Source organism: Echiichthys vipera (assembly GCF_963691815.1).
Source record: "Echiichthys vipera genome assembly, chromosome: 9".
In the NCBI taxonomy this organism is placed as follows: Eukaryota; Metazoa; Chordata; class Actinopteri; order Perciformes; family Trachinidae; genus Echiichthys; species Echiichthys vipera.
In genome coordinates this window covers 26,054,822-26,072,845 of record NC_139834.1, presented here as the reverse complement: position 1 = coordinate 26,072,845, position 18,024 = coordinate 26,054,822, and the positions used below count along the sequence as shown (strand labels likewise).

The following is an 18,024-nucleotide window of genomic DNA, read 5'->3' as shown; positions in this document are numbered from 1 at the left end:
ACCCCACTATGGCATTCCTCTACGCCATGGCAAATTAAGAATAAACTATTATACAGAGTCTGTTGCTGTTTAAGTGTTGGTTTAAAACCTGCCAATGTGCATTAATTCATGCATTCAAAATCTTTTACAGCACCACAAATTGTGTTTTGGGGTCTTCTGAACTTACCTTTATAGTCTGATTTAAGCACGGCTCTGTTATTCTAATTCAGGCTCTCATCTTCCGCGTATTGGTGTGGATGTTTACAAGTCATTATCACGCATTTAATTAAAACGAGACAGGGTTTCCCTTGATTTACGTGCCATTTAATCCTATTCATGACACACAATTTCACCTTGAAAATATGGGTGGTAACGTAATTCATGTAGGAGATTTACTGGCTGAGGACACAAACCAAAAACATCATGACAAAGTTCTTGCACACCAGAAAGTTTGATATAGGAGGAAGATCAAAGAATCCTGCACACTGTCTATCACTTGTTCTCATTTTATTGACAATGTTTGGATCCTCATACCTTTCACAGTTGAGGATGTACCATCAAATTGTCACAATATACTATTATGAGAAGTACAAAGTTGTTCCTCCTTAATGATTGAAGTTCTGTATTTTCAAATCAGTGTGTACTGTATGTACACAGTACGTGTACAGTACAGCAACATCATGTATGATTATCTCAGCTGCAGAGAAGTATGTAAAATAACACTGTTTTATTATTATATGTATAACATTGGCTCACAGTAGTCAGATGCCCTGATAACAGGAATCTATGAATCACAACATCACATAAAACCAGGATCTAATTTCTTTAGGTACAAGAAATCTTTAAATAAGATTAACCTTCAGCAAAAAAGAAGAAAGCCAGGGTACACACACAGCATGAATATACAATGGTATCCTACTTTACAGGGAAAACAAATGCAGAAGATATAAGCGAGATAAGTTTGTCTTTGGCTTGGGTGTCCTAGGGACTGATCTGCATTGATAGGGCTGACTGATCAGAGGCACAAGCGTGCATAATGTCACATAGTTCTTCACAGCGCCTCTCTGTGTGAACGTAGCATTGTCCTGCTGTATCTTAACAGCCAGCACCAAACAGATCACATCTGTATCCAGGATTACGTGTTGAAAACGTCTCCACATTCTAGCCAGGACATTGAAGCCTGATCCGTATGACCAAACTTTCTGATAAGATAAAGTACACACACACACACACACACACACACACCGACTCAGTGGAAGAGTGGTTCGTCCTCCATTTGAGAGATTGGCGGGTCGATCCCCAGCTGCCCTAGTCCGCATGTCGACCTGTCCTTGGGCAAGACACTGAACCCCGAATTGCTCCTCGTGCTGCGCATGGGTGAATGTGGTGTGAATGGTTAGATTGGATGGTATGTAGATCAACTGCCATCAGTGTGAATGTCTGTGTGAATGGGTGAATGTGACAAGTAGTGTGAAAGCGCCTTGAGTAGTCAGAAGACAAGAAAGGCACTTTATAAGTACAAGTCCATTTACCATTACACACGCATGCACACACACAAACACAGACTACTGGAAAATGCACATAAATATGCACATAAAAACCTAGAATATATGAATTATTGCTCACTTTGCCCTGAAGCTATTCCAAGAAATATCTTTCACTCAATACAGCCTGGAACCCCAGTGGGATCCCTTTTACCACATCCACTCCACTTATCAAATTGAGGGTGATAAAGTTTTGGCCTCTATTTTAAATCCCCTTTTGCATCGCTACAGATGCCCAGTTTTGAACTAAAATCCTAATGGAGGCATGTTCAAATCCTTTGGTGGCAAGTCAGTGTCTTCTGTGTTTTAAGAGCTTGTCGGAATAGGATGTGGAAAAATCACGACTACAACCAATCAATCTGGTAAGACATATTTTTGTACTACAGTACATGCTTCTTCTATTTCCTCAGTTCACTAGGTTCACTTCTGAAGGATGGATTTTCTTGGGAAGAATGTATAGGAAATTAAATGTTGATCATGTTGTTTTTAATGTGCTTCTAAAAAAACAATGCAGACGTTGCAAAGAAAGTACAGAAATTTCTGTAGTTATATCCTACATATTAATGAATTCAGGTATATTGTACAAACCTAAGTAGAACTACCGAAACTTAGACGTAGTGGACAAAGCCAGTGAATGGGTTACGTATTTCTGCTTACAGTCGAGTAGGTTGTCCTTCAACATGGGCTAGGACACGTGTGTACACACTGCTGAAAGAATGTGGCCACATGCGGCCCAGACCATCTCCGATTGTGGTTTGAGCGATCCGATCTCAGCATGTCCTCACACCTGCAGGGTCATTCACACCTGCACTTTGAGCTGTCCACTTGTGATCTGATCACTCAGGATGGATTCAAACAGGTCTGATTAGTTGTGGCTGTTGGCTTTATGCAAGATCTAATGTGATATGTGATGGATTGCTTTCTTTAAAGTCTTCCCTAAGCAGTATGATAAAAAAAAAGAAGATTGAATGATCTTAAAACATACCAGGGTGAGGCAGGGTCTTCAATTCACTTTTTTCACTGCCTGACAGAAGCTAGCAACAACTTAAAGGCTACATCTAAATGGATACAGTTATCTTGTTCTAGTATTTCAACTGTTTGGGTTTTGCGTATTGTATATGATACATACAGGCCAAAGTAGAAACGCTGACATAAACATATGTGTGCTATATAGCCGTGGTTGTTGTCTTTGTCCTTGACATGAAGATCTGAGCACAACTTAAGCCACTATTATACGAGTGTGTCGAAAAATAGTTCATTCATAGATTGACATTCACAATAATGATAGTTATATGTTTTTTTACTCCACTGGGTCAACCTACATTAAATAGCCTGGCTGCAGTGGCAACATATCAAACTAAACTACAAGGTAATTGTATAATACAGAGATGGTGAACTATGGTAAACTGCACTGCAAAATTCTTTCTTAAGGTTGCCCTCAAAATTCCTCCTCAGAGTCTCTCGCGTAAATAAAGAGCATGAAAAGTGAGCAAACTTGACCAGACTTCTCTCCTTAAGGAGTTGAACTTGGATATACAGTACATTATTACCAAACTTTCTGCTTCAGACTTTCTTTTTTTTCTCCCTTTTTGAGTTTATAAAACTACGATTTGGTTCCATTTCCACCTCAAAAAGCTCTAATTAGCCTCTCAGACTTTAGACTTCAGTTTTCAGACGCTTTTCAGCAGCAGCTCTGTCCGACCCCTCCCTCCTCTGTTCACCTCGTTGACCGGAGAAGAAGAGAGGTGGCGGAGATAAGAAGAGGAGAGGCAGAGAGAGAAAGATAAGACAGAGAGAGAGAGAGAGAGAGAAAGATACGACAGGGAGAGAGAGAGAGAGAGAGAGAGAGAGAGAGAAAGAAAGATACGACAGGGAGAGAGAGAGAGAGAGAGAGAGAGAGAGAGAGAGAGAGAGAGAGAGAGAGAGAGAGAGAGAGAGAGAGAGAGAGAGAGAGAGAGAGAGAGATCACTGACTATCACACTCATAATGGCCTGGGTAAGATGAAACATGGCTAATTAGCCTCTCGTCTGCTCTGATAAGATATTGCGTGTGTGTGTGTGTGTGCGTGTGTGTGTGTGTGTGTGTGTGTGTGCGTGCGTGTGTGTGTGTAACAGACTGAGTTAGGTAGCACGGCATGCTAACTAAGAAAAGCTTCTGTAGATCCAGGATAATTAAGCAATTATCTTCAGTATATTGCAATACTTTCTACACTTTGCAGATTTTATTTGGTGCAGTACAATCAGTAAAAAGTCTCAAAAGCCTGTGATCATTAGATTCAAAATAGCATGAATTAATATAGTATTTATACACTTTTATCACCTATATTTTTACATTTTCTAGATGTTTTTATTTTGCACTAAAGGAGGTGGACTGGAGCTGTAAAACCTGTTGGTACATATGGTCTATAATCGAAGCTGAAAGTAGCTGCAAGTTGAGTTAAGTTTTGCCCCTGTAGTCGACTACATTTCCTGAGTAACAGGATATTGTGGCAGGACATATAAGTTGTTGTTGTTTTTATAATAGGAGGGGCTAATGGATGTTGGCGGTTTGTTTAAAAGTCACAGATAACTTTTTGAAATATTTATCTATGCTTACAGTTATCACTAAAAAGGCAGGAACTTAAAGGTTAATGCATAAATATAATGTTTTGGTTGTATAGGCTTTGTTATTATCAAAGATTTATGGTTCGTCACACTTCATACTTTACTTTACTTTTTGCACATAATAACCACAACACTAGCTAAATGTTCCCTGTATGTGATCTTGTGACCTCACATTCAGATTGTCTTACTTAATTCAAAAGGCACATAACGCTAGCTAGTGATTAAAAAAAAAAAAGAGAGCCGAAACTTGGAAAATGTGTAAGTATTTTGCGTAACAGCCGCCAGAAAAATTGACAACAACAGAATATTGATTAATGCGGCGATAGCACAGAATGGTCCCACAGTTGGTAAAGTGACTCAGTAATTCTAACAACAATATCTATCTAAAGTTCACTAACTTTAGATATTAGCCACAAAGAGCTACTGGTCATAAGAGTTTTAGTAGCGTGTACTGCCTTGAGCAATGGTGCATTTTATTACTTATGAACTCAACGTTTCATTTATAAGAAGATTGGAGGATTGTTTTTAGTCTGTCGGAAAGAAACAGTCTCTGTATATTATGAAGCGTGCTTTCCTCAATGTGACGCACAATCTCTGGCAGCCAGTTTCGCCACACTAGCCACTTGACCTGTGTGTGTGTGTGTGTTTGTGTGTGTGTGTGTGTGTGTGTGTGTGTGTGTTCAAATCTGTCAAGACCACAAATTGTGGCTACAACTCACCCCACCAACCTTCCTGTGGTGTGTGTGATTTACGACACTCTACAACACATACACGCGCAGACACACACACACACACACACACACACACACACACACACACACACACACACACACACACACACACACACACACACACACACACACACACACACACACACACACACACACACACACACACACACACACACACACACACACACACACACACACACACACACACACACACACACACACACACACACACACACACACACACACACACACACACACACACACACACACACCAACCACAGGCAGTGAAGGTCAAAGCCTGAACAGGTCCCTCACTCTTTAACATTATTTAAAAGCTAGCAGCTGCCTGTCTAACTTCACTGTTTCCTTTTCCTCTTTGTGTCTCTGTTTCTTTCACACAGACACACACTGACACACAGCCTCTCCCTGCCCATGCCAGCCACAGCTACAGTCACAGAGTAACAAATGCCTTTGGGCTTTCTTCCAGGCGCTTAGCCCGACTGATGTATCTCTTAAAAGCTTCCGCTACCAACGAAGAGCCACTCCACAAACTCCCTCTTCTTTTATCTCAGTTTGTTTCCTGCCCTCTGTAATCACCACAGCATGTAGTGCTGAGTCCTGTTTATCATACATTTTACATTATCTGCAAGCACACAACAGGGTTCGCAGTTAAAGAGATGGAGAGAAATATGGCGTATGATGTGACATGTTTCACAGTTGTCCGCCTCACCTCGGCGCCACCCTGCTGCAAAAAATTAGGATTTTCTGGCCAACGTGTGTCATACTATTACTAAATCATATGTTTTCAAATCTGTTGTTATCTAACATGTTCCTAGAAACACTCACACAAAACAGCTTCTGTTCAAATGCCATCTATTTACCCACAAAATGTTACATCACTTGCTAAGAACAGCCTCAGGTAGAAATTTCAGAGTCACAACTTCCCATTTTAGGAAAACACGCAGTCACTCCTCACTGAAAACACACACACTGAAAACAGACTAAACCCACAGTCACATAAGTATTTAGGGGGATTGGGCTACTCCTGAGTTTTGTTTGTTGAAATCTTTTGGTCATTCAGGCATGTAGGCTTATACAGTTGGACTTGAGGTGGATTGGAAGACTAGCAAAGTGACTAAAATATAAAATTTCACAATGGACCACTTGCCTCTCTAATCACCCTTCCAGCCTCTTGCAACGGCAGCACCAGAGCTTTGTTTGTTCCTGGTGCTGAACTTTGAACCAGTGGGAATAGTAAGTTTGATACATAGTGAGGCTGATGGTGAAAAACAACAACAACATGAAATGGGAGCGAGGGAGTGGAGGTGAAGCCTTACCTGACGGAGAGGGTAAAATCCCCCGGATTGCTCTTGCTGGGCCGGGCCAGGAAACTGCCGTGGACGCCCCGAGTCAACAGGAGCTGCTCTGCCTCGAATCCGGTGATGTTGGGGTGGAACCACCTGAAGAGCAACATGAGACAAAAGAGTGACCTGTTAAACGTCAAAGTGATCCAGGTGTCCATGTTAACGTAATGTTATGTATTTTATTTTATTTCAGTTTCACAAATCTTGTAAATTTCACCTTCAGACACAAGAGTCTGTTAAAGTAAGAAATGGCCGTTTTATATGGGCCTGCAGTGTTTTAGCTTTAACCACTCGGCTCTACATTTCATGGTGCTATTTCTGTACAGACCTGTAGGGGTGTTTTTTAACATATAAGATGCAGCAGTCATGACAGATGAAATGTGTCATGTCTCATTTGTGTAGTTTATAACGGGCTTCAATACAGTGTGGAAACGTACAGTAAGATTGATAACAACAGGCTTTCTGACCTTCACTTCCTGTTTGGCTTTTGACTCCAGTCCATTGAATCTGAACTGAAAATCTGATAATAAGGTTTCGGTGCCGCCTTTGAGCTTCAGTTTGAGGTTGTTCACGCTGATATGGGCCAACAACACTATAGGAAGTCTGTCCATTTTTATACATCTCTGGGCCATTTACAAGAATAGACATTGAACAGTTGAAGGACTGTTAAATGTTGCTTTTATTCAATGTTTTATTCACCGCTAATTATAGGCATAATCGATACTGTCCTAGTTGGTCTACTTAACCAAGGCAACAACCTCGCCTACAAAAGAGGTTTAATCATTTATCAGCTGAAGGGATGCAGTTTTTTTTTTAATTCAATTTTGGGGAAGACCAAAGAGTTAATTATTGATTTCAGAAAAAAGAAGAAGGAGCTCTCCCCAGTGATAATTAAGGGTCAGCAGACAGAAATGGTTCAGTCTGTCAGTAAATTAAGGCTGAGTCAAGACTATTCTTCTTGACGAAGCCTAGATCCTTTGATATCGCATCACTCTGAGTGATATAAACGGGATCAATAAGATGAAAGAAAGGCTGGCTCAGTGACGGGCCTGACCCCAGACTCACTAGAGGTCACTGTTGAAAAGAGAACGAGGGCCCAATTAAAAGCTGTTCTGTTATTTGAAGGCAGTGTAGGAAATTTAAAAAAAGATTTTGGAGGCAAAATCGTGACATTTACAAAATGTTGGTGGCACAAAAAATAAGTAATTAGTGCATAAAGTCGCTGGTGAATGTAAAATGAGCCAGATAAATTACTTGTTTGAGTGTGTGAATATGGAAATAGAAAATTAAATGAAATGGATGCAAATAAAATGATGGCTTAATGTAGGATTAGGATATCGGCCTAAACTGGTAAATATACAGTATACATATATTTTTATTTTCATTCTCTTTGGGACAGTTTTTGCCCCTCGATCACGTTTTTTAGGGTCATTCTGAGATTTTTCGGGACATTTTTGCCCTTTACCCCCTTATTTCTAACACTGTTTGCAGGCCATCCATTACGGTGTTTTTAACAGCGTTACACTAACCCTTCTAAGCACGTTTCTAACCCTTTCTCTTGGGTATATATATGATTTACAGTTTTCATAAAGTACCTAACATCTTATTGATTTTAATCATCTTTTAAATGAGATGATAGAATGGCACCTCATGATGTCTGACACACCGAGGGAGTAATTTTTCAGGAAGGAGGGTATTTGAAAAATCAAATTTATCTCCGGCTAAATGTCCTGTCCGGTGGTACCCCAAATCTCTTTTTAACCTTTATCATAACCTTTTAACAACCTACTCAGGTCTTTTTAAGGAGGTTTTTAAAGTGTTTTAATACGATGCACCTCGGCACCGCGTTTCACGCATAACCTAACCCCAACCATCCCCCTATAAGCGACTTAAAAGCGGTCACACTTTTAATAAACACTTTTCGACCAGGTTTCTAGATATAGCACATTTCGGCTGTTAATCATAACTCAATGGCTCTTTATTGTGTTATTTATTTGTTGACCTGTGAATTTGTTGTGTATTGTTGTGTTGTAAGTTTTCTAATCCAATCTAATTAACAGGCTCCTGCTGAGAAACCCTAAAGAAGCCTTTAATTGGCCTCTGAACGTTAAGTTCAGGCAGTGCACCGGAAAGAGCTAGTGCTGAGACTTGCACTAGCTTTCAAGATGGAGTGTACAAAGAAGGGACAGCTAAGATGACTTAGTGATGTCTCAGCTCCTGGTCTTACGGCTGGGGCTGAATTGAAAGAAACCGTTACTGCTGAAAGTTATATCCCATCACATTTATGCGCATTTATTCACAGACGGTTAAAACAGCCTCTGTAATCATGACTGGTGGTGTATTATGTTGGTCTACTTCTTTCTTTGAATTTCACCACACGTTGTCCTGGTTTGAACGGGAATTACACTCGGGTTTACAGTACTGCAAAGCCAACGCTAATGACTGCATGTTACTTCCTCTGCTGTAAAACAGGTTAATATTTATCCCATCCACTTCTCAGGTATGGTGACCGATTATCTGGATTGTGCATTCTTACGCCTCGTCTAGACCGCAAAGGTCACGTTAGCAGTCCACTCGTGTGTCGACGCATTCACGCTGCACTGGAGCGACTGTGTCTATACCAGTTCTATCTGGTTCGAGCATTTCAAAGAGTGGAGCTGCCATAAAGGACAAAACATGCCAGTCATTATTTAGGATAATAGGAAATAATGGTAATATGATAAAAGTTTAATAATTCATATCATAATTCCCTAAAATACTGTATATAGTAACATTTTAGAAATATAGAAGTGTTTTATTGGGCTTCCACTTTGAATTTACTCGCATAATGACGGGGTAAAATAAGTTGCATTCACGTGTGTGAGACGCAGCTGAGATAGGAGCTTACACGGAGCTGGTGCAGACAGCCGCATAGATTCAAATGAGAGTGTATCGAGTATCGAGAGTGTTGCGTGAGACATTAGAGTTGAAAAAGCGTCTGACAAGCTTGTGGTCTAGACAGGGGGTTACTGGAGTGTTTGATACTGCTACTTATCCAAAACATATTCACTATTCACCAATGGCCTTAAGACATAAACCCAGCACATCTACACACAGGCACTAGAGCTAGCATGCTGGAGTGTTGTTTAAGAAGAGGCAGTGAGTAGGTACAGCAGCAGTGTCCCAGTGAATGGCTGTATGTCAGCTGTGTGGATTTAAAGCTCATGCTTAAGCAGGGATCATTGGGTTAAACCTCCCTAACTACTGTGTACCATTGCTGGCTAATCCAGCACACCATTAGCCATCCAGGGCCCCATTTGTGTGTCAAGGAAGGGGGTTTGAGGAAACTGACAGATGCATACAGTCAGTGGTGTATTGCCTATGCACTTTGCTACAAAGGGGTTTTCATAACTGCAAAAATACATATAAAAACAAATTATAACACTGTTGGGCGATTAAGTTATTTTATATAGTATATCCCAGGAGTAATCAGCAGTAGCTCATGGAGTATGTGATTAAACAGTTCCAGTAATTTATAAATCTCAATTGAGAGAAAATGAATTAATGATGGGATTGATCAGTCATTTATATTTGCTGGCTTCAGCTTATCAGATCTGACAATTGGTTGCCCTCTCTCTTTCACCCCATTTCCCGACTGTCCTATATAATAAAGATTTGAAAAACTACCAAAAAAAATCTTGAAGTGAAGTGTGAAGTATTTCCCTATGTAAAAACATAGCCCTAAAAGAGAAAATATATAACAAAGCATTTAGACCCAAGAACCTTTCTGAACAAATGAAAAGGACTAGCCAATAGTGTAATTTGGCTGCAAAAAGAAACCCCTGACGCGTCTGTGCAGAGCATAGAACAGTGGATAGGATGTTCCCTATAGATGATACTACGATCTCTCTGATTTGGCAGATCGTCAACACGTTCTGATCCTTCACGATCTAATATCGTCATATTACCTGAGGTAATGATTTCAAAAAACTGTTTATTATAACATTCATTCATTCATTCATTCATCTTCAACCGCTTGTCCCTATCGGGGTCGTGGGGCGCTGGAGCCGATCCCAGCTGACATCGGGCGTGAGGCGGGGTACACCCTGGATAGGACGCCAGTCTTTTGCAGGGCACATAGAGACAAACAACCATTCACACCAATGGGCAACTTAGAGTTATCAATTAACCTAACACATACATGTCTTTAGACTGTGGGAAGGAAGCCGGAGAACCCAGAGAGAACCCACGCAGACACAGGGAGAACATGCAAACTCCACACAGAAGGGCCCCAGCCGGGATTTGAACCAGGAACGCTCTCACTGTGAGGTGACAGTGCTAACCACCACACCACACCACACCACACCACAGCAGCACATTGCTTAGCTTTCATGTCCGTACTGGTATCTGCTTCTGCAGACTGGCACCGTGCAAACCACCATCTACTGTAGGCAACACACTGGATAAGCACCTCATACAACCACAGTTCAAAAAGCCAAACTATCCCTTTAAAATAATGCAATGTTGTTACTTACATAAACAAGAAAAACTAATATATACAAAAGAAAAATGTGTTTGTTTTTTTCAAGCCGCATGGGTTCAAACACTGTTCATCAGTTCATCATAGGCAGTTATAATGCAGACATTTAGGGGTATTATCCATCCTACCTCCATCTCCAATTTACAAGCATTTACCTGAACAACACTTCCTGTATTTTCTATTATTTGTTCTGAGTAATGGAAATAAGAAAAAACAGTAAGTGATAGATGAGTAGAAAAATGACTCCCCTGATTATTATAATACCAAAATAACCTTTAGTTGCAGCCCTGGACTTTTTCTTAGTAAAGAAAAATGCTTGTAAATGTCAGTGATTCAACAAGAATGGGAAAACAGAGTCTTTTGAGAGTGACATATAGACCAAATGATTCATGGAAATCATGCATTTCACATCCTAAATCATAGCCTTTCACCACCGCCCCCGACACATTACAAAGGCTTATTATTGATTAATATAACCCAGCAGAGAGCAGGCAGATGGTCACACAAGAGCGCCTTCATGGAGCTCATGCTGAAGAGATAATATCTGGGAGCTTCAACAGTGGGCGAGCATTTAGATTTCTGTTTTTGTACACTGTATGACACAAACCCATGACAGTAAGATAAAAATAACACTCATGTGTCAGCTCAGCAGATCTTGTGTCACTTCAGAGCGGCCAATACAAAACAGAACACTGTTGTGGTCACTGCTGGGGCAAAGGCCTGAATCTCAGTTCATGTTATGATGCTTTCTATTAATTTCTTCAATAACTCATAAAACCACAAGAACCTAAATATAATCACTGGAGATCTAATCCTGGCATTCGTATTGTCATCTGTTTGAGTTCCCCTTTGTCAGAAGGACTTAACGATTCAAATCAAATGAACTGTGAGTGACATTTACAAAAATCACCTTTTGGAAGGTGGTGTAAATTTCAGACTAGTATGTTTTTACCAATGAAGTGTCACCGTTTTGGATTAAATAGATTTTTGACTATGACATGAGAGGAAACACGAGAAGAGTGAAAGAAGAGACAGGTGAAGCCAGACACTGAAGGAGAATGAGTAATGATGCTAAATGTGTGATGGGGTTTGTACAGGAGGGAATGATACATGATACAAGAACTTAGACCAACGCAGGAGAGCCGGACCGTCACTGGTCAGCGGAAATTATCGGCCGATATTGGACTATCACATACATATCATTATCTGTTGATCAGCGTATATGTTTTCAGATGAGCCAATATATATATATATATATATATATATATATATATAGATAGATAATATATAACATATAATGCAGATGACAATGCAATGAAATGGGGTCATATAGCTATTTTTCATTTACATGTTAAGCAGTTGACTGATACTGAACATACATTACTATTAAGCTTTTACTTACATTTTTCTATTTATACTTCATTTAAACGGCCAGCAGTGACTGACACTGCACATTATAGCGATTTATTTCCTATTTGTATTTTTGGTTGACAATGTAATGCATTCAATATAAAATGTATAATCCTGTGTAAATATAATTAAATATTCTTCAATAAAGTTATTTGCTTAGGAACTGACTTGTCAAGTTAACGTTACTTTAGCAGGTTAAGTTAGTTAAAATGGAATATTTTATATATATATATATATTGGCAGCAAAAGTTACTTCAAAGTCGTATTACCGCAAAAAAGACGATGCCTTTATCGTGATTCTGATTGGCCAAAAGACCCGAGACGTTGCATAAAAGATGTTTTATTGAGAAGACGATCTGCCTCCGATTCTCCGATTCTTGTGAAAAAAGGTGACTGTATTGTGCTGGTCGTTTCCCAGCACAATACAATCACAATTCCACAGAATTCTGCTTGATCTTGGGTACAAATATCAGTCCGGCCTGTATGAACAGAGTCTTAACTGGACTGGAACAGCTCACGACAGACACACCACAACAGACCAGACATCTGACCCAGACTGCACCTGACCCCCCTTATTTACCCTCACAGGGGGGGCGATCTGCTGCGCTTTCTCTCATTCCACGAGCCCAGAGAGCAGATTATAGCAGGAACTATACAAATAATAAATACTAACCGATTACAAGGGGATTAGTCCTTAAAACATGTAAGAGCAGAAGGGGAGTTGGCCAAGGCCCCCCCCTGTGGCATTAGAAATATCTCTGGAGGTCTAGCAGGGAGGCTCAATGACTCAAAGGGACGTAAAGAAAGAGTATAGAATTAAAGTGAATCCATAGCAGGGCTGCACAATAACAAGGTTGTTTTTTATTAACATCCCATATATAGATATGTATATATATATACTATATATACTGTATATAAATATATATGGTTGTATGAGTCAATATTGGCCGGATAGTTTTGGCATCAGTGAATCCCAAACATGTATCTGCAACATACTAATATGGAATCTTACAGCATGCTAACAGCCCACAGTGGCTTTTAATACTAGTACTGTTATGTTTGTTTTATTTTATTTGTTTTATCTTTTACTCGTCAAAGCCCTTTTTATTACAGTGCAACTCAAACTGGCCTCATTTAGGTTACTGTACCGAGAGGCCATTGTCAAGTCACGGCTGTCAGCTGGTGGACAGATTATTCTTGGTACTGTTTTTAATCCTACACGGATTCATACGGAAAAATAATAACAGTGGGGCAAAAAATGCCGTATGTCAATAATCCATATCTAATCCCTCATCACAGTGCTGCTGTCACTCGTCAAACTTTCAAAACAATGGGGCTGGAATCAGGCGCTAACACTGGACCACTGCTCCAAACACACAACAGCAGCGACTGCTGCAAAACTGCTCACCTTGTCAGGTTTTAAAGACAGCAGAAAGCAGGGGGCAGCTTGAGTGTCTTGGCACGCACACGCACAACTCTTTCAGCCTCCCTTACAACTAGAACGTACGTACATCCTAGCCACCAAGCATACTTAAAGCGTCCACCTTTACAGCAACACACACACACACACACACACATCAATGCACAGGAATGAAAAACTGTATATATGCACTCACACTTCTGCACAGCCAGGTCTCCACATGCTCTCGAGAGTTCACATTCATTTATTCTTCTGCATTGGATTCTGTGCATTAAATGAAGCAAACTACAGCAGAATTAAAGGATTTGTTTCAGGGAAAAGGAGGAGCTATTCAAAAAAAAAGGCGTGAGGGTGGTCCAAAATCAGAAAATATGCTGAAGTTGAATGGGATTGTTTCTGCCCTACCTCACCATTCTGGACGAAGGCTGCCACAGCCCCTTGCTTTAGCAGCCTCAGAGTTCAGTAATCCAGCACTGGGCACTGTTACACAAGAGAGGGCGGGAGGGAGCGAGGGAGATATAGAGACGAAAGGCGGAGGGTGGGGGTGGGGGGTGCTTATAAAAGTGTTACTGGGTTGGATGAGAGTGAGACAGTGGGAGAAATGACGGAGAAGTGGTGGTGGGGGGGTGCTTTGTAAGAGTGTTAAAGAGAGAGAGAGAGTGCATGAGGGAGAGCGAGGGGGCGGAGACCTTTTAATCTGGGATTTGGACGGGCGTGAGCAGGCCTGATACCAGCACCCGTCAGTGCTATCAGTCGTCCCCTGCATTTCCTCCTTTCCTACCTTAGACGAATATGACAGGCACTCGCAGACCGGTCAAACCATGTCCGCTCTCCTCCCTCAGACTCACCTTCTCTCCCCATCTCACCCTAAGAGGTAAACAGCTGTCTGATGGCTAAGCTCCAAAGCCCACTCTGTGATCCTAAAACTAACAGAGTTTTCTCTGGCTGTAACACAGACCAGAACAGGCCAGCTACAAGGTCCCGGTTATCTTGTCGGAGGCTAAATGCAACAGCTGTGTTGCCCGTGCCTGGAGATTACACCTAATCATGCATGGCGTAGTTACACTGGATTATAGTTAGCCCTCGCCAAGCTAAACCCACCAATCCAGCCAATTCAGCACTATGCCATTAGGCTATTAGTTTTACGGCCTGCAGATGAGTTAGAAAATAAATGCAGGGAACAAAAGCATGGCAGGATTAGATTGCAGGGTGATGTCAAACAACCCTACAATGACCTCTGGATTTTGCATCTGTCTGAAAGGATGAGCACAGTTTGATTTCATCCAGTTTTTCACATTTGATTTTAGCTGAATGTGGGGAAAAGTGATGTGCGGAACGGCTCTGAGGCCATCCGGAATCTGCCTGTGCGCTTAAATCATATCAGTCAGGAGGTCACCAAAGTCATCATGATTAATCTTCTGGGGACCGCGAATGAACAGTATGTGTTCATAGCAGTCCATCCTATATTGTCAGTCTGGTCGGTAGACTGACCAACCGACGAACAGACCGACATTACCATTGCTAAAGCCACGCCATCAGTTTGTGCCCAAACCATGTATCTAAACTGCTAGAAGGAAGCCTGTGTCTTTTACAGTTTGGTGAAATACGTCCTCTGTGAAGAACATAAAACTTTTTGTTGAACAATTTGATTTGGGCTCGGATTCCAGCATGGCTCTTTTCGTACAAGGCAGTAGATCAAACAAGACATTTTATTTTCAATTATGAAACTCATTTTCCCCAAATGTCACTTATGCAGTCCAGGCTGAAAGGCTCTCGATACATTTCTCGGAAGTCTTTTTGAGATATGCAATGAACTATTATTTTGTGATCCGGGTGCCTGCGTTGTCAAAGCGCAGGACAAAATGTATTTGCCCTTTCTCTTCCAGTGTGTGTTTCTGCGCTTAATGATTAACTTTTTGGCCATCACTCAGCCAGAGTGAAAAAGTCCTGGTTATTGGGAACAAGCGAAAAACAAGTGATGTGCTCACAGACTTGCAAATGTTCGAGTGTCATATTAACCAACTGCAGTAAATATGAAGCATACTACCACTGCTGCTGCCTTATTTTCAATAACCCTATTATTGGGTATATCGTAAAATTGCTTTCATTTTTCGAGTAAGAGAAAAAGTGTTATAAAAAATTATTGTAAACTGCCATTTGTTGATTATCCTGTCATACCCCACATATGGCTCTAAGTGTACCATTAACCCTCCAGACCCTACTACTATATAATTACTTTTCAGTCAGTTAAATTATTTTCACTCTCACTTTTGAGGAATTGTTGGATTCATATGAATTAGGCCTACATATATGAACCTGCCAGGTGTGTTTAACAGGTCCTTAATCAGTTTGGATTGCCCCTTTGTGCTGTACTTAACCTCATTAATAATAAACAGACCAGAGGCCAAATAATGAAAAATAAAAAAAAATTACATTTTTGGATTGCCAAAGTAATCAAACTTAGCATAATGTGAATATTTAAATACTAAATAATCTGCCACAGCATTACAATAGCACTGCACAGATGCACAGATCCAAACTCTTATGGCATCACCCCTATTGGGTGATACGACTGATGCATCCAAAGTTAAGAGTAGCCATTTAATTTAACTATAATCTCTGTGTAGTACAGAACATTTGAGACCCTGTCAAGTTTAAAAGTCTTTAACAGACTGAACAGCATGCTCTTCTTATAAATGTGTGTCCATATTATCTCCCTCCCTCCCTCCCCTCCTCAGATCATGACTGCAGGAGCAGGAGTGACTCAGGGCTTTCAAAGAATAGGATTCCCTTTGACAACCACCAGACGCCCCATTTCCCTTCATCTGGCCTTGGGCAGTGAGAGAGAAAAGAAGAGAGTGAGAGAAAGAGAGAGGGAGTAAGAGAGAGAGAGAGAGAGAGAGAGAGAGAGAGAGAGAGAGAGAGAGAGAGAGAGAGAGAGAGAGAGAGAGAGAGAGAGAGAGAGAGAGAGAGAGAGAGAGAGAAGACAAGACAAGACAAAGAGAATGTGATTTCAAATAGTCCCTTGCAGCCTGTTATCTGACAAGACATTGACAGGAAAGAAGACAACACACTGATCTAGTGTGGAACGACAGAGGCAGCGAGGAGCTGCAGGTTAGGCCTTGGGCTTGTTGAGGGGAAACAGGCCCAGTGTGCATCCAGCCACCACTCTATCCTCTTACATAATGTCTCGAGTTCAATATAGCTCCGGTCGGCTATTTAAAGCTTGCCTGTCTAGGCCTGCTGACAAAAAGGTGATATACTTAGTAGCCACAGCGCAGCATGAAAGCCTTTGCTGGGGCTATATTGGTCTCAGACAAGCCCGGGGTGTGGATTTTGGTGATGGCGCAGATATTTTTAGCCCAGCTGATGATCCGGGTTATTTACATGAAGTGCAGCCCCCCCCCCCCCCCCCCCAAATCGCTGGATGCTTCACTTCTCTGTGTAGCACCAGACAGTCAGCTTAGCAGAACTGGCTAAATGGCTAACTAAAGCAATGAGTGTGCACGTGTATGCAGTTTGTTTTCATCACTTGCATGTATGTAACCCACCAGGAGCGGACTAAATGATTAACAGAAATGCTAGCGGTGATATGACAAATGCTATAAAGCTTTCAGGCTAGTGAGGCAGTTCTTTAATCATGCAACAACAAAAAAAAGGACTCCATAGCTTGTGGCTTTTTGTATTTATATGGAGTAAACAGTACAGAGTAAAAGTGGCTCTGGGCATTAGTGGTTAATAAATAACTACTATGTTTTTCACAGACACATCCAACCTTTTTCAACATACAACATGGAAATCAAACTTTGTGCTAAGCAGAAACTAGTTAATGCTTCTATAAACTGCTGAAAGTGCTAAAACAAAGAGACACTTTTTTGCAAATTTCGTTGTGCGCAAAATTTATCGGGGTGTAAAAGATTAAAATAATGGAATAATCCCCTTTTTCAATTTGGATTAAATAAATGGCTGAAATACAGTATGATTAAAATGAATCTTATGTTTCTCACTCATAAGCCATATTTGAATTTTTGAATGTCTAATGTTTCATATGCTCTCTTTCCTCTCAAAAAGCTTTCAAGAGAGGTGTCCCTTTCTCCAGGGCAGCACATTATACTGTAGATGTGGTTCAGTTTAGTCCCAGGTCCCATCCATCACAGGAAAATGTTACTAATCATCACAATATTATTATTGAAAGTAAATGTATGATGATACTTTGCGAAGCTTTTCTGCAACTCATTTTACTACGGGCATGCTGAATGTAGTTCGAGTTTAAGATCTCCACACTGGAAATAACAAATACAAAGACTGAATTAGTTATTCTGCATTTCAAGTCATCAGTAAAGAAGGATAGTGTTGATATAGATGCTGCCAGTCAAGACTAAATACATTATATTAAAAGGATTTTCGTATGTTGCAACACATATTTGCCACTAGTTTCTGTGTCCAACCGTCTG

At 40.7% G+C, this 18,024-nt stretch overlaps 1 protein-coding gene across 2 annotated transcripts in view; it reads right to left on the bottom strand.

The window, feature by feature from the left end:
- Window positions 1-18,024, bottom strand: part of ptpn11b (protein tyrosine phosphatase non-receptor type 11b) — a gene marked incomplete at its 5' end in the record, with an annotated part of 43,978 nt that overhangs the window by 20,923 nt on the left and 5,031 nt on the right. Inside the window, one exon of one of the 2 annotated variants that reach the window (XM_083920686.1) lies at window positions 6,195-6,317. In XM_083920686.1, the coding sequence (XP_083776812.1) occupies window positions 6,195-6,317 (123 nt within the window). Of the gene's footprint in view, window positions 1-6,194; window positions 6,332-18,024 lie in introns of those variants that run through there. The other variant, XM_083920687.1, reaches the window with a different exon arrangement.